The 18,812-nt window shown below is 53.4% G+C and overlaps 8 protein-coding genes across 8 annotated transcripts; 4 read left to right on the forward strand and 4 right to left on the reverse strand.

Annotated features, from left to right (window-relative positions):
* Nucleotides 1–219: 219 nt before the first annotated feature.
* M421DRAFT_421285 (mitotic checkpoint protein BUB3) lies at nt 220–1,548 on the reverse strand. The gene is made up of 2 exons (XM_033592784.1): nt 1,279–1,548; nt 220–1,229 (listed from the first exon to the last, which is right to left on the reverse strand). The coding sequence occupies exons 1-2, from the start codon at nt 1,524–1,526 to the stop codon at nt 449–451; spliced, it is 1,029 nt and encodes a 342-aa protein (XP_033448354.1). The 5' UTR covers nt 1,527–1,548; the 3' UTR covers nt 220–448.
* Nucleotides 1,549–1,686: 138 nt separating this feature from the next.
* On the forward strand, nt 1,687–2,947 carry M421DRAFT_5749 (uncharacterized protein; the record flags this gene model as incomplete). Its single annotated transcript, XM_033595503.1, has 3 exons — nt 1,687–1,975; nt 2,027–2,127; nt 2,177–2,947. 3 exons carry the CDS (start codon nt 1,687–1,689, stop codon nt 2,945–2,947), a joined length of 1,161 nt encoding a protein of 386 aa, XP_033448355.1.
* A 368-nt stretch (nt 2,948–3,315) lies between these two features.
* On the forward strand, nt 3,316–4,930 carry M421DRAFT_5750 (uncharacterized protein; the record flags this gene model as incomplete). The annotated part of the gene is made up of 2 exons (XM_033595505.1): nt 3,316–3,500; nt 3,547–4,930. The coding sequence occupies 2 exons, from the start codon at nt 3,316–3,318 to the stop codon at nt 4,928–4,930; spliced, it is 1,569 nt and encodes a 522-aa protein (XP_033448356.1).
* A 399-nt stretch (nt 4,931–5,329) lies between these two features.
* On the forward strand, nt 5,330–5,810 carry M421DRAFT_5751 (uncharacterized protein; the record flags this gene model as incomplete). Its single annotated transcript, XM_033595506.1, has 2 exons — nt 5,330–5,604; nt 5,726–5,810. The coding sequence occupies 2 exons, from the start codon at nt 5,330–5,332 to the stop codon at nt 5,808–5,810; spliced, it is 360 nt and encodes a 119-aa protein (XP_033448357.1).
* A 1,102-nt stretch (nt 5,811–6,912) lies between these two features.
* On the reverse strand, nt 6,913–8,290 carry M421DRAFT_5752 (uncharacterized protein; the record flags this gene model as incomplete). Its single annotated transcript, XM_033595508.1, has 2 exons — nt 6,913–8,173; nt 8,223–8,290. The coding sequence occupies 2 exons, from the start codon at nt 8,288–8,290 to the stop codon at nt 6,913–6,915; spliced, it is 1,329 nt and encodes a 442-aa protein (XP_033448358.1).
* A 329-nt stretch (nt 8,291–8,619) lies between these two features.
* On the forward strand, nt 8,620–10,208 carry M421DRAFT_101452 (uncharacterized protein; the record flags this gene model as incomplete). Its single annotated transcript, XM_033586646.1, has 3 exons — nt 8,620–8,794; nt 9,262–10,046; nt 10,095–10,208. The coding sequence occupies 3 exons, from the start codon at nt 8,620–8,622 to the stop codon at nt 10,206–10,208; spliced, it is 1,074 nt and encodes a 357-aa protein (XP_033448359.1).
* A 1,293-nt stretch (nt 10,209–11,501) lies between these two features.
* M421DRAFT_101453 (uncharacterized protein) lies at nt 11,502–14,481 on the reverse strand (the record flags this gene model as incomplete). The annotated part of the gene is made up of 6 exons (XM_033586647.1): nt 11,502–11,553; nt 11,606–12,203; nt 12,254–13,341; nt 13,392–14,171; nt 14,231–14,289; nt 14,338–14,481. The coding sequence occupies 6 exons, from the start codon at nt 14,479–14,481 to the stop codon at nt 11,502–11,504; spliced, it is 2,721 nt and encodes a 906-aa protein (XP_033448360.1).
* A 255-nt stretch (nt 14,482–14,736) lies between these two features.
* M421DRAFT_421291 (uncharacterized protein) lies at nt 14,737–18,409 on the reverse strand. Its single transcript, XM_033592785.1, has 9 exons — nt 18,214–18,409; nt 17,911–18,160; nt 17,823–17,863; nt 17,672–17,773; nt 17,479–17,600; nt 16,704–17,261; nt 15,511–16,651; nt 15,100–15,462; nt 14,737–15,050 (listed from the first exon to the last, which is right to left on the reverse strand). The coding sequence occupies exons 2-9, from the start codon at nt 18,043–18,045 to the stop codon at nt 14,984–14,986; spliced, it is 2,529 nt and encodes an 842-aa protein (XP_033448361.1). The 5' UTR covers nt 18,046–18,160; nt 18,214–18,409; the 3' UTR covers nt 14,737–14,983.
* Between the last annotated feature and the right edge of the window lie 403 nt (nt 18,410–18,812).

Below are 18,812 nucleotides of genomic sequence, written 5' to 3' on the forward strand. Positions count from 1 at the left end.
ACCTTGCTGATGCCAATCGAAGATCTGCCCTAGAGCGGTTCAAAGTCTTTTCTTCATACATATCCGATTGGACAGGTGTGCGATCTGCGAATGCGCTGCGAATACCAGAAGTGAAAGCGGCTTGTACAGCCACCGTGACTGTTAGGAAGCTTGAAGAGGGTTTTAAAGCCATCATCAAAGACGGACAGGCTGACGGTGGGCAGAATGGGGCTAACCTGTGCCGTACAACGTTTTTTTTCTTTTTTAATTCCTTCAAAATGTACGTGGTATTTCGATTTTTGGAGGGGTACCAGTCCCGTCTTGCCCAGTCCCAAAGAGTAATGTGTGATGCTTTTCATTGTGTGATCTCTCGTGTCAGACCTGGGTATGCAACGTACAAATGACCTTTCCTTCAGTACGGCCGAGCGCCCAGTGAACACCGTACTCCGCCCTGCGCCTACTTGATCCTCTACTTCTTCTTGCCCTGCGCCTCTGTATCGCCCAGCTCCCTGATGAAGACCTTGATGACACCATCTGGCACATCATCCACGCCGTCCTCGAACCCTGGGCTCACACCAACAGCCATGAACTTCCCATCCGCCGAGAACTCAATAGTCTGCACACTCGCAGGAAACTTCTGGTACTGTCTTATCCTCCTCTTCGCCACCGCATCCCACAGCGCCACCACACCATCACCCCCTCCTGTTGCAAACGTGCCATGCACAGGATGATAAGCAAGCGCGTTGACCGGGTACACAACATCCTGGCCCTCGACATTCTGACGATGACACTTGAAGGCGTACTTCCTGCTCTGGCTCTCGTCGCTGGGGTCGAACCACTCCACCGCTACACGACCCTCAATGCTCGAACTCGAGTACCCGGCATCGTTGGGCATGCACGAAACGGCGCGCGTCATGTACTTCATGGAACTTTCTCGCCGCTGCCAGGGCTCGACGGTGACTGTCTCTCCACCGGCCTTAGCGGCGCTGGATAGCGCGGACAGCTCGTAAATGTTGACAGCACGGCTAGCCATTGCGACGACGACTTTTGTGGCCGAGGCGGAGAGAGAGAAGGGTTTTGAGGGGAGGTTGATGGCGGAGAAATCGCCTGGAATACTGAGGTCGTGCAGATGCAGTGTGGAGTCCCATGATGCGGAGATCAGGAGGTTGTGGGCGGCGGAGTAGACGATGTTGCGAACGCCCTGGGAGTGGGTGGATAGGACCGTCTGCGCGCCAGAGGCGAGGTCGATTCTGGGGTCTATTAGTTGATGGTTGTGGTGGGTGCTGTGAGCCATTGTACCTCCGCACTTCCCAGTCTAACCCAGCGCTAAATGCCTCGTTGTCGTCGCGTCCAAAGCATACATCTAACACGGGCGCGCGGTGCTCGAACTTCTGCAGCAGCTTGCCGCCAGGCTCGCCGTGTGTGTCGTAGAGGTAGACATGTCTGTCCCACGAAGAGACCAGCAGTCGCGTCGGGGTGCGCGGGGAAAATGTGACAGAGGATATGGGCTCGGTGGGATTTTGAGCGAGCTCGAATTGGCTGGACATATTGGCGATGTTGGCGACGGTCCGCTGGTGTTTGGAACGCTCGAGATGCAGCTCACTCACAAAACATGCTGACTAAGACCCAGTATAGGTAGGGCTGAAATGGCCCCACTAGACTTCTCAAGCTTCGAGAGCTCTTTTGTTTCTGTGACGCAACACCACAATGCCGTTCGCTCAGCTGGTCATAGGGCCGCCGGGCTCGGGGAAGTCGACCTATTGTGATGGCATGCAGCAGTTCATGGGCGCTATCGAGCGCAAGTGCTCTGTCGTCAACCTCGACCCCGCCAACGATCACTGCTCGTATGAGCCCGATGTAGATGTTCGAGATCTGGTCACGATAGACGAAATCATGGAGCAGGAGTCACTCGGGCCGAACGGAGGCATTCTCTACGCTTTGGAGGAGCTGGAGCACAACTTCGACTGGCTGGAGGAAGGATTGAAAGAGCTCGGAGGTCCGCACGCCACAGTTCTGTAGAGGCAAGAGCGATGCTGAGCAGTCGCAGATGACTACATTCTCTTTGACTGCCCTGGGCAAGTCGAGCTGTTCACCTCGCACTCGTCGCTGCGTAACATCTTCTTCCGCCTCCAAAAGCTTGGGTATCGAGTATGCGCCCACCGCCCAGTGTATGTAGTAAGGAGCTAACATGCGCCAGCTTGTTGTTGTACACCTGACAGACTCGATCATCCTTTCTCGGCCATCGCTATATGTCTCGTCATTGCTCCTCGCCCTGCGCAGCATGCTGCAGATGGATCTACCACACTTAAATGTCCTCACCAAGATCGACAACCTGCAAAACTACCCGAACCTGCCGTTTAACCTCGACTTCTACACAGAGGTCCAGGATCTACATTACCTCTTACCGCATCTGAATCGCGAACAGACCTCGGGCATACCAGGACCGACGCTAGTGGGAGCAAACGGCGATGTAGACATGGACGACGAGGAGCCAACGTCCAAGTTCTCTGCGTTGAACAAGGCAATCGTCGAGCTCGTGGAGGACTTTGCGTTAGTAGGCTTCGAGACACTGGCGGTCGAGGACAAGAAGAGCATGATGACACTGCTGCGAGCCATAGATCGTGCCGGTGGCTACGCACTCGGCAGCATCGAAGGCGCAAACGAGACAGTGTGGTCCATGGCCATGCAGCAAGATGCCGTGACCATGGACGCGCGTGATGTCCAGGAAAGATGGCTGGACAGAAGGGACGAGCTGGACGAGGAAGAGAGGAGGACTTGGGAGAACGAGACAAAAGAGATGCGCGATCGACCCGAGTCCGAACTGCCGTCGATGCCAGCCGCGGGACCAGAACCTAAGGCCAAGGAGCCAGACGGAGACGAGGACGACGATATGGAAGACCTGGAGGAAATGAGGCAGTTTATGGAGAAGCAGAAGAAAGACGGTGGCATCAATATCGTCAAGAAGTGAGTAAAGATATGAACAGCCAAGTCTACTTGGAGACATGGGAACGCTTGGAGGGATTTGACTGGAGTAATCGCGGCAGCTCCACGCTTGGACGATCCGCGACGAACACGTGTGATCTGCATCCACACATATGTAGAGGTTCCGGGCGCGCTGAAGGCACGCCCATCTGAACGAGTGGATGCTGGGACCCAGATGGTGCCCAGGCAGTCGGGCCCCACATGTGCATCACCGCCTGGCGGGGTAGCGTCTCACACGCGTCGCGTGAGTGAAAGGGTGCACGCTCGACCAGCATAGATATCATAGACAGACAACGAGTCTGCCAACTGACATGTCACGCCATTTTGGCCTTTTTGGTGCGCCCTGCCTCTTTGATGTTGAAGCGCAAGATCTCGGACTATGACGCGTCTGATTTGTCGATGTTCGGCGATGTTCCCGTCCGCAACAAGCGACTTTATCGACGCAAGAACAGCGATAAACAACAGTGGTCGCCACAACCACAGACCACCATGAGCGAGCTGCTGGATTTTGTTCTGCAGCACGAGGAAGCCTTCAAGAAGTGTGCTCATTCCGTATTCCGTGAGGACGACGCTAACATGTGCAAGTCAAGGGCGCCTTGCGTCGCTATATGCGGACTTCCGGCAGCAGCTCGAGATCAACCCAGACGGCTACCACGCCAACATCGCAGCCTGGACGAAAGCCCTGACCGACGCCGCGCGTGCGGGCGTGATACCCACACAAGGAACGACCCACGATCTTCTCAACATCCGGACCGCAGACGACCTCGCACGGGCACTGCAGCATCCCCAGCATGGAAAGCCCACCTGTCTACCGGCCGTGTTCCACGAGGCGGTGCAGAAGAAGGAGATGATGTTACTGAAAGACTTCCTGAATTCGAAGACGAGCATATACAAGACCTCGTGGATACCGACACCGTGGTCGGCGCTGCAGTGGAGTCTGCGAACGGTGGGCGTACTAGGCCAGGCTGGCCCGCCAGATAAGCTCGCTGTCAAGAACTACGTGGTCTTGAAGAATGTTGAGGTAGCTGGCGACGAGATTTTGAAGGCAATGAAGAAGCACACATCGACCGCCGACCGAGTCCTCTCCAGACGAAACTTCCTCGAACGCTTCTCGCACACTCTCAACCCCGCCGCGCCCCTCACAAACAACGATCTCAATATTATCCTCGTCTTTTTGCACCGAGACAAGCAGGCCATATCCTACGATGCGCAGACGATCAAGTTCAAGCCCGAGCACGAAGCACAGCCCCTCCACATCACCGAAGAAGACGCCGCAATCGCAGGCCTGCGCGACACTCTCGCAAACATCAACGCCCAGATCCCACCGTTGATAGAGAAAATCACATCCGCAGACGCCGCAGCCCGCGAAGCCGTTGCATCGAAGCAGATGGTGCGCGCCAAAGCCGCCTTGCGGTCGAAGAAGCTCGCCGAGACAGCGCTTGCACAACGCTCGGACGTCGCCTTACAACTGGAAGGTGTGTACGCGCAGCTCCAGCAAGCGGCAGATCAAGTCGAGATTGTGGAGGCTATGCGCGCTGGTGCTGCGGCGCTCAAGGGTCTTAACGAGAAGGTTGGCGGCGCGGAGGGTGTACAGGGTGTTGTGGATGCTGTCAACGAGCAGATGGCGACTACAGGGGAGATCACAAATATCATCAACGAGACAGACACCACGATCGACGAAGTGGACATTGAGGACGAGTTCGAAGCGCTTGAGCAGGCGGAGAAGGAAAAGAAGGAGCAAGAAGAAGCCGCGAAGACAGCGGCGAAACTCGCACAGCTTGAAGAGGCGGAGGGGAAGCAGAAGGAGCAGCAGGCCAAGACTGCGGCGATGGCGCAGAAGCAGCCGGAGGATGAGGTGGTGGAAGAGAGGGTCGAGCAGGCTTCACAGGGCATTGCAAGGATGTCGTTTCAGCAGCAGGATGGCCAGGTCGAAGGCGAAGACAGTCAGCGTGTATCAGCTTATGCCTGAAGTTTTCCGCTGATACCAAAGTTTCTTTGAATTCTTCTTGCATAGCACTGGCGTTCAGGCGTTCAGGCCTTTACAGCACTACCTCAGGCACATAGACACGGTAGACTCGACACCGCAAACTCAAAGCGCCTCTTTTCGTCGCCTTCTGCCACGCAATCATGAAGTCTCACATGTGTCTCTATTCGATGTCGCAGCGTCCACCGGCTCGATGGAGCTGTCTGTGACGCCATTTATACCCGTGCGCTAACCCCCATCCAGCGCCGCCACGCCAAGACCACGCACCTCAACTCATCGCAGCTGCGACACGCACATCCTAACGCCGCCAGACAACCACGCCCGACCCCGTGGACCCCTCAATCGCCCTCCTCCAGACTCTCCCCTCAAGTCGCCACCTTCACAATGTCCGCCCGAGCAATCCGCGCGCTCGCGCGCCCCACCACGCTTCTCCGCGCACCCGTCGCCCGCGCTGCCACGCCAATCTCCCGTTCATTCGCCAACACAAGCGTCCGCCGCGGCGGCGACTCGCACCACTTCGATCCGCCGTCGGGCTGGCTGTTTGGCGTCAAGCCCGGCGAGGAGTACAAGAAGGAGGGGTGGGAGAATGTGACCTTCTATGTGTTTATTCCGATGATGGTGCTGTTCGTTGGCGTGTATGCATTTAAGCCTGATACTAGGTACGTGAAAGGCGTAAAGCGACGGAATTGGAGAACTGGGGAAGAAGAAGTGGAGAGGGCAGATGGAAGCGGTGGAGGCGACAAGATATCACGGTTTGGAGCATGGCTAACGGCTGCACAGCATCCAGACATGGGCTCTTGAGGAGGCACGCAGGCGGCTTGAAGCTGAGGGCATCCTGGCCGATCCGGATGTCAAGAAGGATTAAGCTCGAACTCGAACAACGAACGAGGAACGACCAGCGATTTGGTCGCCGATGGGGGAGAGCGTGACACAGCTAAAGAACTGTATATATCCGGATCATGACAGTGGCGGATTTCCTTTTGTCGCATGGGCTCGGGCAGAGTCGGGTATGCAATTGCAATGCATTGAATTTGAACATCTCTTCAAGGAGCCTAGTGCAGTCCAGCACGGTTGTGCAAAGTAACGCCGATGCAGGATTTTGTTCGCGGGAAGGGGCGGCGCGTCGCTCTTGTGCAGCTTTGTCCTTCGCGAGAGAAGTATCAAGTACAGAAGCCTCAGGACATCGAGAACGATACCAGCCATCGGAACCCATTGTCCTCTCATACGTCAATCGAGGCAATATGGTCTTGTGTGCTCCGTGAGCGCCTCACGAAATGTGAACACGTCTCGAAGCGCCAAAGGCGTCCGGATCAACGGCGCCCATTGATTGTTGGCATGGTGCCTAAGACAGGAGGAGCCAATATTCAAGCCAACCCTTGACACATATTGTAGCCATGGCGATACTATGTAAGGCAGCGATAGCTAGGAACAGCAACGCGGCGGGCCCTAGTATCTTGCGGCTCCGTTGCAGGAAGGTAACTGCGCCGATGAGGACATGGTGAGAAAATCCGAAGCCTGCACTATATTGACCGGAACCAGGCAATGCGTACACGACCTGCACCCCCAGGTCAGTGACGACTTTGTAAAGCTTCGAGTGCGGGGAGAGAGAGAGAGAGAGATGACAGTAACATGGTATTTGAGATAGAAGGTCGCGGCTGTGCGTTTTGCCACCTATCTGTGCATGAGGCTGTGCTCCCAGTCATGCAGAATTGGCGCGTACGTCTGCAGCGCAGTACAGTTATTCGACACCTTTGCCATAGCATTGATAAGGCCAAGCCAACGCGAGATATAATAAGTGCTTTGTCATTCTACTGCAGAGCAGAAAAGAGAAGAGATACTTTAGCCCCAGCTGTCTCGTCCTGAAACCAGGTAAAATTTTCATCATGGCCCCTGACACAGTCGATGGCTGGAAGTAAAACCCATCATGCACAGAAACACGAGGTCACAGGTTGCTAGGTCCGCAGTTATCACGCTGCAAAGTCCAGTGCACTGAAGACCCCATACTCGCGACGCTGATCAGTTGGCAGATCATTCCAGTGCAGATTGGGTGCAGAAAGGTCATGCACACTTTCCCCGTCCATTGCCGCGACGTCGCCTATATCACGCGACCAACTTCTTCTGCCCGGGCTGTCAGACATGAGAGGTGCTTGGCTCGGGGGATCTGAGGCGAAAGAGACGCTGGACCTGCGCGAAGCCTGATTGCGAGATTGCCGGCAACCTGAACGGATCGCAATTGACGAACGGCGCCCGACCGCAGGTGTTCCAAGACTGGATGGCAAACGAGTCGGTGAGACTGATGACGAGGGCTCCCTTCGTTTTCGTCGTTTCTGTTCCAGGGTCGCCTGTGCAAAAGGGTTCTCCAGTGTTGGCTCCTGAGGGAGCTCCGAGGATCGTGCCGAATCTCCTGGAGAAGGGTTCGTCCCGGTCGAGTTAATGCGGGAAGCCTGCAAATTGGCAAGAGTTGAGCTAGAAAGAGGAGGATTCAGACCGAATGTGCCACTAGTTCCTTCGTGTAAATATTGAATTTCGAAGTTTCCGTGTTGGATTGCTTCGTTCTTTGTGACCTTGTAACAAGGGTCGCTGGCTACGATTCGGTCGCGATTGAAGTCGGAGTGGTGGCTATCCTTCCTGACCCTGCCGCAGAGCTCGAGCCAGCGATCTCGAACCAGGACTGCGATTTCAGGAGGCAGTGACTTGAAATCACTGCGTCTGAGCTGTTTCTGTTTTTGCATGAGGCCAGCATGGAAGTCGATCAGAAATCGCTCTGCCTTGCTATGATAGCCAACGTAGTTCCTCACGTAGACGAACGGCTCCGAGTCCAGTGGCTTCAACTCTGAAGGCTCTAGATCCTGCTGACGGTGGTTTCTATCCTCTAGGCACTTCATATAGTACGTGCGATAGATTTTGAGAAGCTTATCTTGCAGCGCAGGCTTGCGCAGCATGTCAAGAACATGCCACGCTTTTGCGAAGTTGAGAAGAGGCTGTTCGCCTGAGGTCAACTTTGATAGATGGCCGGGTGCGCTGAATGATATCAAACCAAATATGCTGATGGATCGTAGGTGCTCGATAACGATGGTAAAGACTACAGAATCGGCGTTTACGATCCTGCAGCCTGGTAAAAGGCGATCACTCAGGATTGGACACAGACCGAGCACACAGTGCGGGATGTAAATGGTTTGGGCGCTCACAGATCGACCAACCTGTATATTGAAGCCGTCGTCGGTCGTTCTGGTCGCCCGTTAGTGCTGCCCTCCACAGTATTGGGTGCTGACCGTACTCAGAGCTACCAGAGAGGAGCCCAACGAGCTTTTGTCCAGTGCTCAAGACTGAACGCGAGTTGAACATTTTGAATTTACTTGCAGGAAATGCAAAGAAGCTGATACAGTTGCCCATGATGGAGGTGGTCGTCTGCTGATCAGTGACCCTTTGCGGCGCTGCTTGGTTAGCGAGGCAAAAAACTATATCAGCCCCGTTCTAATCAACCCTGATCAACGTCGTTATACTCCAATGACATCTGGAGTAATGGCAGATGTTCTTGCCTCATTCAGGCGAGTCTTGCCTCGTACACAAGAGAGTGAATGAGTGGTCTTCTGCCCTTACGACAAAGGGTCCCAAGGGTCTTCCATTCCCTATCAAGACAGACAATATGCGCTAGACTCCTCTTTTCGAATATAATGAGCCATCGTTACCGATGTTCAAGGCGTCCTGTGACGCCCAACACGCAACACCACTTTGCAACAAGTATCTCGATGTATACGCGCGATCGTCTGCAATCAGTGCGCAACTTCTGCGTTGCACCTGCCACTCCATGCAGCGTGTCAGCGCTCAATCAGTACGATGCCGATGGTCGTGGGCTACCGTAGAGTGGGCAGTCATGATGTAAAGTGGTGAGGAATGAACATATGCAGCTGCTGAGAAAGCGCGTGGAAGGATGGCGACGGAAACGGGCCGATTTCAGTTTTTAGCGCTTTTTAACGCCAACGCCGCTGCACCTCTTACCAGGAGCATCCTCAAGCCCCCACATTAGGTATTGCGTTTACCATCGATGTCATTGCTCAGACTAGGGAGACCAACTCTGCGGCGGTTCTGTCTAGCAAATCAGAAGCAGGCCCCCACCGTGCTGCGATGGAGCGCAAATTCGCTCAGTAGCAGGCTCCAATTGCGTAGCCAGCACACATCAGAGAGACCAGGAAGACGCTTCGGACAATCCTCAGAGCGCAAGTCACCCATCCAAGAAATCTCGGAGGAACAGATCGAGATCATACCACCGACTGCGGGCAATCATTCGAAGTCCGCACCTGGAAGCCAATATCCAGAACCAGAGTATGAGCTGCCCAACGAGCCCTGGCCCAAAGTTAGAGTGCGTTATCTACGACCAGCAATATGGTCGCTCGCTGTCGCTGCTGGCATCTTTTCTGGATCAGCGTACTATGAAGCGAGAAAGGAGATTGAACAGGCGAAGAAGTCCAACTGGTTTCAGGCACCACAATGGGGAATGCCATCGCAGTCACGTGCAGGACCGCCGGGTGCAAGTGAACTCGCGACTCAATGGTGGAAAGAGCTGAACCCTATCTCGAAGGTCACTTGGAGCATCATCGGAGCAAACAGCGCGGTGCATCTTACCAGTTTCCTTGTGCCTCGCTACTGGGACCTGTTGTGGCACTTACCGGCCCGCAATGTAAATTACACGAACTTTACATCGATGTTCGTGCATTCGGGACCGATGCACTTGGCAGTCAATATGTGGGCAACTTACAACTTTATGCTTCCTGTGGGCTACTCGCGCCTGTTCGAGGGCAATGCACCGCATGTTGGAGCGTTCTTCCTGGCAACCGGTGTCTTGTCTGGCTATGCGCAACACTTAACCACACTGTTCACAAAGAATAGGCGCATCATCCCAGAGATCTTCATCAGGGGTGGAGGGGCTTCCGGTGCTCTTTTCGGTATCTTAGGCGCTTTCTGCATGGAGTACCCAACTGCTCAACTCGGCATACTGTTCCTGCCTGTCCACTTTGAAGCGCAGTACTTCTTCCCTGCCGTCATGATGTTTGACCTTATTGGAGTCATCCGTGGCTACTCTTTCGTCAATTTCGGCCACGCAGTGAGTATCACATCTTAGCTCGAGACTTATAGCCGCTAATCGATCTAGGCTCATTTGTCCGGCGCTCTTATTGGCGTAGGCTACTCCTATTTCAACGGCAAAGACAACCTCTGGAAGCCCATGGTGCGGTTCTGGAAGCGCCGGCTGCAGAATGCGCAGTAGGACCTCGATCTCAGCAACGCTTGAGCAACCCACAATAATTGTACACTACCGGTAGTAGACTGTTTGAATAAGCATTACACAACGACACGCCGATATTTTGGGTGCCACGGCTGCGAACCATTATGGTTTATTCAGTCATATGCACGTTCCTGAGGCCTACCACGTCGCAAGGGGGCCTACACAACCAGTCGTGAGCGACGTGTACAAAAACAAAATACCGCAAGGGTCAACAATGGCCTGAGCTGCTCACCAACACTCAACCTTAGGTGCAATGTTAAAATCTGCGCATATACTTGATTTCCTCTCTTATAATTTCACAACCCTAAAGGCTTCACAACACCTTTACACACACTATCAACCCTCATTTTTGCAGCCTGTGGCCAATGAAGCACGATTTCGCATTCCTATCTCAACCTCGAGACCACCTGTGTTCCTCCAATCATACCCACCACACCATCCCCATCGCCACCCTACGACTTGAAGCTAGCGACAACAGACCATATTGCCTCTCATTATCCGCACCTTTCGAAAGATAGCTACCTTGAACTACTATCCCTACCCAATGCACCCCGCACAAGATTCCGCGCCACTTCAAACGCGCCACGACAACACGTCGAATCCCTCCAATATGCCGCTTGAGTGCAATGGACCAAGAGGAGAAAGGCGGTTCCATCCTACAAAAATAGTCTTCACCAATCCTGCAGCTCGGCTTGAACTAGTGCGAAGAGTCGACAGTGGCTTTGATGCCCCATCAGAGACGTCCAGTGTCGCATTCACTGAGGAAGTGGAGAGGGTGCGTGCTGTTCGGCTGTATCTGCACCAACATCGTGATCCCGAGGACGTATACGTGGATGAAGAGGAAGAAGGAGAACAAGACAGATGGGTGGATGAGGGAAACCTGGGCAGAAGATACAGGGATAGCATATGCATAGCATCCCCCTGGGAGGACCAGGCGGTTAGAGCCGGGAGGTACAGGAAAAGCAAGCTGGTGGTGATGAAGAAGTGGATCAAGAGGCAGCTTTTTCCTGAATCAGAAAGCAGAAGCTGATACTTAACGCTCTGTGATTGCGCGCTTGCGGTCACGTACAGTACTCGCAACAATACCGACGACACGATAAGCTTACAAGACGAATTCTTCGACAGTTCAAATACACGAAGTGCCTCTAGATAGGTGATGCGCTGCTCTAGATAGACTTTAATCGACATCATCAAATCCCGTATCCTCGCCGCCCTCGCTGGCATAGAGCTCTCGCAGACGTGACTTGAAACGATCCATCACACCGCCAGGCTGCGTCATCCGTGCAGCCACCTTCTTCGCAACTCCCTTCTCTTCATCTGTGAAGTTCTTGAAAACGTCGTCAAACTTGTATGGGATGTTCAGAGCCTTGTACGCCCACACCTTCATCTTCTTTTCGCAAGCAGTGCAGTACCATCGGCTGACCTTCTCAACCCCCAACTTCTTGACGCAACGCTTGTGAAAGATGCCCCCAAATTCGCACTTTCGATACATACAACTCACAAAGCCGTTGCCGAACTCCTTCTTGATCTCAGAGACCTTCGGCATAACCGCGGTCCGACAGTAGCATAGCTGCACCGATCCCTTCACGTTATCGTTCTGTTGCTGGATGCCTTGCAGCATCTTCGTAGTGAGTCCATGTTTGAAGGCCATGTTCTTGGCGAACAAGCGCTCAAATTCGATTTCCTGCTTTATGAGCGGACCACGATCATAGCCATCTAGAAATTCGGTATGTTCGCGCAGCAGACGAGGGGGCATGCTACCAAGTTTGGGCTTGTTCTGTAAGGTGTTAAGATCCAGGAAGTATGGCACAAGATCATCATCTACAAGCATTACACGGCCTTTGGTGAGGTCCTGCTGCTCATACATGGCCATTAGACGCCGGCCTTGGGCGCGATTGTACGGGCCCGCTGTACAAGGCTGCCTGCCAGGATACATTAGATGGCACTGGTCAAGCACTGGGTCAACACAAGAACAATCTATATAGTGAAGTCAGCGCGCAGGTCTGTCAAAGTGGATCATGACTCACGTGGCTCGTGAAACGGGCAATCGGGCACATCATGGCTCTCAAATCGGCATGATGAACCGTGTGAACATCCTTCGAAAGACTGAAGAAGCGGAACAGTCAACTGATCCACGGTAAACGCGCGCACGAACCGAATCCAGTGATCATGCTTGCCGTGGGTGGTGTGTGGTATCGAGGTAATGGAGGGGCTGGTCGAAGTGTTGACGACGACCTGCTCCGCTATGGCTACGATGCTTACATCGTCTTTACCGCCGTCGTTTAGCTCTACAACAGGGTCACCAAAGCTCTGAGGAGACATCTCGTCCGCGAGATTAGAGTCATCCTGGTCTGATGAGCTGGTCGGTGATTCTTTGCAAGGGTCGCGCACAGCTTGTCCGAAGCTCGCTTCTTCCTCTGCTGTAGGCCTCGATATCTCCTCGGGCGACTCGATCTTCTTAGCTTTGCGCTTTGTCTCGCGCTGTGTTTTCTTCGCCTTCTTTTGAGAGACAGCTGGATGCCCACCATCGGTATCTTCGATGGGCGTTATTAGGCGCTCGGGGCCTCGTAAGCTTGTCGTGAAATCTTCTCTGGGGGGTTGTACAGCGAGTGCGTCTAAGGGGATCGAAGGGAATCGAGGATTCTCTGCGGTCAAATTCAACGAAGGAAAGTGAACTTCGTCGATTCTACGAGCAAGCTGTCCAGGTGAACCAATACTTGTTGTCTTGTCCCATACTGGCTTGAGTGGCGTTCTCGAAGTTCCCGCAGTAGTAGATTTGACTCGCGGCCGCGACGGCGATAGTCCATCATCCTCTGGCACAGAGGAAGGCTGATCAAAGGGAATCTGCCGAGCCACGTCTCGTCGCAACCACCCACGATTGGCCATGCCAGCAGGAACTCTGTTCTCCTTGCTCTCAACCACCTTCAAATGTAGGATGGGGGGCTTCTTTGGGGCCGCATTCGGCGTGAGAGGCAACAAAGGTGCATGATACGGCTCTATGACTCTCTGGCCAAGACCGTCATCGCCGCTGATGCGGGTGTGGACGTGCTGTAGATGACGACGATCAGGACTAGATGTGGTCTTTAGGATGGGATTCGACGAGTCAATGACTTCGCTGGCTGAGTCTTAGTATCAACCGATAAATTTTGACGATATGAAACATACCTAGGTGACGAGACTAGCTCTTCGAAGGGCGATGAAAAGCCACTGGATTCGCTTGCCGAAGATATGATGCGCTCTCCTGTTTTCCAATCCTTCTCATTATATCGATCCTCGACGATGTTGTAGGCAGCCTTGTTGGTGTAGCGCAAGTAGCCCGCACGGCGCATCCGGACCTCCATCATGTCCTTCTTGAGGAGGACAAGGTCTTCGACAACAGCGTTCCTGAATGCATCGACCAGATTCTCAAAGGTTTTGAGCTCCTTGCCTTGCAGCCCGCGATTTCTGAGGTTGCGCTTAACAAGCTCAGTGATGCGGAATGTGTCAAGGACCCTCTCCACTTCGCTCTCAAAATCGACATCTACGTCAGGGATCTTAGCGAATTGCCTTAGGGCCTTGCGACTTGATTGGCTGTTGTAGACGTTGGCGTTGTAGCGGAGGTGTTCTTCAATCAATTGCATCTCCTCTGTGTTGGCCGGACTGGCACCGTCACTATTTGCCACATCTTCAGAGGGGTGGAGGACTGAATCAACGTATCTGATCTCTTCCTGCGTAACGAATTTCGTTCTGTTGGCCGCACGAGCAAGGCACTTGGCGTCTTTCCGCTCACGTTTGGAGATGGAGGTATCTTCTGGTGTAGGGCTGAGATTGCCGGTTTCGCCGTTGACCATTTGGCCTCGTCTTGGATCTCCGGGTTCTACGGGCACAATCGTCCAGTCAGATTCACCACAGCTTTCATATATGCTGCGCAGCTGCACTAAAAGGTCGTGGTGCCTCTTGTAGTGCCTACCAGCCGCTATGTCAGTAGAGCGAACAGCAAAACGCTAGAAATTGCTTGGGCTTACGCTTCGTCGATCGTGCCACAGTAATTACAGATGTGGGCTCGATTGCGCATGAACATCGCCTGCAACTCGAGTAAGTTCCCACCACAAAGCTGGAGTCCATAACGTACCTGATGGAAGCGGTGACATGGTTCACTGTGCGTACCAAAGCAACTCGCCCTCGCGCCTGGGTGGGAGAGGGGACGCTCACAGAAGCCGCAATGATGCTGTAGAGCTTGACTGTCTTCCCAGCGGAAGAGGAGGCTGTTCACCATACTGAACAGCGTGCGATCAAGAGGGAAGTACACGAAATGGCGAGGCTGGGTGAAGGGTGTTGTGCGTTGTTTGTGCAGAGCGAGAGGCGAAAAGATCTTAACGTGCTAGAATGGGGTAAGTCAGCAATTTCATAATGCGCAGTGGAAGTGAAGCAGGATAGAAGATACAAATTCTAGGTAGGCTGTGGATGTGGGGCGCAGATGTGGCAGGGTTCACTGGCGCCTGCTTCAGTTCACTTTGGCAGCCACCTGTATGGAAGGAACAACTTTGGATTGGAGAGATATGATATGGAAATTGTAACGACAGGGGCGGACTTTAGAAAAACGTCCATCGTAGCGACAAATCGCTCCATTTGCGCTCGGGACGACAAACGTCGCGATGGTAGAGAGAGCGATGCATCGCGGTTGGCTGCAGATGCAGTGCAGCGCCGCACTCCGAAGTATCAGGACGCAGCAGTCGAAACCTAAATCACATATCTGTCAAAAGGACATGATCATGCCTTTACAGGTCGGTAACCACACGTGCGCCAGCCCAGACGTAAGGATAGTTGCGCTGGTACCAATTCACACTGTGACTTGTTAGCGCGATCTCGTCTACAGTTGCCCCAAAGTACTTACAAGGTCTTGCGGCCCGCAATGCGCGGTATGGTCGCCCAGGATCCACCAAGCACAACGTTGTGCTTCCCGTCGAAGAAATCGGCCGTGTAAGCCGGGTACAGTTCCATTGGCTCGAAGCCGGCATGCTTCTCCAGCACAGTACTAGTCCACTCCCAAACACCGCCCAAGTCAGACTGGCCGCAGAGCATATTGCCCCTTTCGGATACAGAGACAGGGTGCCAGTGCTTAAAACCCACGTTGGTCCCTTCAAGGTCGACGAAGAGATTGCCGGGGATAAGGGTGTAACCATTGACTGCACCAGAGTCACCGTTTGACAAAGGCTTGGATGGTGGCGACTCGTCTACACCGTTGTTGCTGAGGTGCCTGTTGCAAATTAGCGACCATGTTGCTAATCGTGACTCGCTTACTCACCCGTTCACCGCTGGAATTGTGTTACCCAGAGCCTGGACCTCCTTACTCTTGGAAGTCTCCACGTAGTTGTAGATACTTCGCGCCTCTTCCATGGTAGGGATGCGTCCGCCCATCCACTGTGCGCAGCCGGCGATTTCATCATAAGAAGCAACGATAGGCCAATCAAGTGCATACTTGAGCGGCACCCTGCCGTACACCGTTCTCACAAACCTACCATCGGTGACGTCCGCCGCCGCGCCGTTTGTGCAGTGAAAGCAATTGACGGCACTGTCTCTCTTATTAACAGCACGTGCTGCATCGCTGAGGCACTGCTCCTCACACCAAGATGCAGGAACGGCTATTTTCCCGGTCTTCGTAAGGTACGCTGCATACTCGCCGTTTGTGATTGGACGAGCCTTAGCTTGGAACGATTTGACGCGAGCCAAACGAGCGGGTCTCTCATTGTCCCAGCCAAAGTACCGTTTGGTGGACATATCGTTGTCGGAGTCATCTAGGCCAATGTTGACGTCTTGTTCGGGTATAGTGAACCATTCGTTCTCCACCGCTGTTGTTGCTGATCGTTTCGCAAGAGCAGCGAAGTCAGGAATGGTGTTTCCCAGAGGTGGCAGGACCTTGTCACTTTGAACAAGCATATACAGGAGAGTCTCAAGGTGCATAGCTTCATGTTCAAAGCTAAGCCACATAGCGCGTGCAATGCGGTGACTGCTTTCCACAGCGCCTGACGTGTACAGTGTCTCGGCTCTCTCTCGTATCTTTTGTTGATGGATCAAGATTTCCTCAAGCGGTGGCCAAGTATCAGGAATCTCGGAGTGTGCGTGGCATTTCTCAGGGTCATCAACGTCCGGATCGACTCCACGTTCGAAGATCTGCCAGAAGTATGCAGGGTCCGTGGCCTTGCCATCAGTTGCTCGTGCCATGTGAATATCCAGGAAAGTGGGGATATGGCCTAGGTAAAAGATGCAGGCGTTGCGCAGGTTGATAGGTTTGGAGAGTAGCTCATCTGCAGGAATCATATGGCGAGTAGCAGCGTCCCATACTTTCCAAAGCTCAAGCCATTCTGCAAGCGTTGGCACTGGCTGCGCAGCGTAGGTCTCTGGCTTGGTGGGGAAGAAAAATGCGGGCTTCGACACGAAATGCAGTCCTAGAGCGCGGGTAAGTGACCTGAAAAAGCCGTTTTGGTAGGCGTCACCTACCGTAGTCACCTCTCTCATTGGACCAGACTGCGTTCTCTACAAGACCAGCACCCTCCCAGAGCTTCAGAATCTCCTCACGACTGTACTTGTAACTCTCTTCTATCCTGATCCGTTCGCCTTTGGGAATCTTGACACCTTCTATGGTGACAAGCTTCAAGGGTGAGACGAACGCGTGATGACGGCCAGCCTCTTTGTCGAATTCTCCGATGACCTCCCAGTCATCGAGCTTGAAAGTCTCATTATCCATGAGCCTGTTCGCGTGTTTGAGACCGTTCAAGATGAATTCGTGTGTCACGTTCTGCCTGTCGTTGTAGGCATGGTAGACACGGCTGGGATCCTTGCAGGAGTCGATGCCGATAAGCATCGTGTCACCAGTCTTGATAGCATCGCCGAATCCGGCAAGGAACGGCGCTGCTTCTTGTCGCTTGAAGTTTCCCAAGCTTGAACCCAGCCATAAGATGGTTTTGGGCTTATCCTTAACGCTGGAGGATTTCAGCCACTCCAGTGCATGGTCGTAAGTCCCGTGCAGACCGTGAGGCTTCACGTGTTTGTAGCCCTCTGCCAATAGCATCAGTGCACATACACGAGGCACGGGGATTGGGCATCTCTTGGCTGATAAGAGGTGTACCTGTGGAGCTGCAGGGCTGCGAGGCATCCGAAGTCAGGCACACTTAATGTGCACCTTACTTTAGGCTCCCCGAATCACCGATGATCTCCAATGTCCTTTGCACCACAACCCCTTCGTCCCTACTTTTGATGGAAAGGATGTGCATACCTGTAGGAATTTCGGAGAACGTTCTCTCCAGCTCTGACAATGAGAGATCAACTGCGTAATATTCCACGTCTTTTCCAAGGCGGTCAATGGCTTGCAGAAGAATGTTGACCTTTCGGAGGTTTCTGCAACTAACCATCAGTATCACCTGAGCGGGTACGTGGTCGGTCTGCCAAGCTTGACAAGCTGTACATACCCGCTTCCAAGCTCGACGAGAACCGAACCTGTCTGTACACGACGTGCGATCTGCTCAGCATACGCCTCCAGAACTTCGATCTCTGCATTGGTGAGGTAGTATCTCCCTATGTCAGCTTGTACTCAATGATACTTTAAACATGTGCTCGTACTCATCAAGGTAAGTGATCTTCTCAAACAGCCGCAGACCAGCCTACCGATGTCAGCAAGTTATGGAAGCTGTACAGATGTGTGACTTACCTCATCGTACAACAGGAGCGTGGGTAGCCTCTTCTCTCCACCGTCTTTTGGGTTCAATCCCTTCTTGATGTCGGCGACCATGTCAAAGTCGGTGGAGCCGACACGAATGTCGATGATCTCCGTTCTGCGAACCATGGTTCTGTGCAGTTGCGAATGCGATTTAGCTGACGGCTGAGTGATCCGTAGTCCGTAGGAACCGCTCTCTCAGCTATCTCGGTAGGCGATGATTGCGTGATATGTACTTATACTCTGTATGATGTTTCAGGTACAGACAGCTAGCTAGGTTGTTTCGTGGAGGAGTACCAGATAGTGGGGGGCTGAAGATGCTTAGTCCGTTGAAGCGGATGGTGTCGTCACAGGTCAGGAACGGGACCTTTAGTGCCTCTAATGAGTGTAACACAGGAAATTGATGAGCAAATCAGCAAGCAAGGTGTAGTCACGGTTGGCCGCGGTACGACGAACGTGCTGACACCGTCCTAGAGTGCCGCATATGATTCCACATCATATTTGTGAACCCCACATCGATATCCAAGGCTGTGACGGCTGGTTGCCATTCCAGACCCAAAGGTACAAGCGGCCGTCTGAAGGAGCCACATGTGTGATGTAATGACAACGTTAAGCCTTCCGAAGAAGTGGAAACGGTCGTCCGAACAACCTTGACCCCACATCTGGAGATTTCAAAGTTTCGGCCAGGAACACACCACCTGCTGTTAGAGTTTGTGAATTCGGGCCGAGACTCGCGCAAGCATCCCATCGTGCTATCCCGAGTACCTGTACCCCTGCGGCAAACGCTGCGTGCGGGGTCGGCAAACGGACAAAGAGCTGAAAGTGCCTCGTCTTAGACAATTCCCATCAGCGTGTTAGGCGCGTTATCCTGATGATTAACAGCAAACAGCAAAGAG

Source organism: Didymella exigua, assembly GCF_010094145.1.
Source record: "Didymella exigua CBS 183.55 unplaced genomic scaffold M421scaffold_15, whole genome shotgun sequence".
In the NCBI taxonomy this organism is placed as follows: domain Eukaryota; kingdom Fungi; phylum Ascomycota; class Dothideomycetes; order Pleosporales; family Didymellaceae; genus Didymella; species Didymella exigua.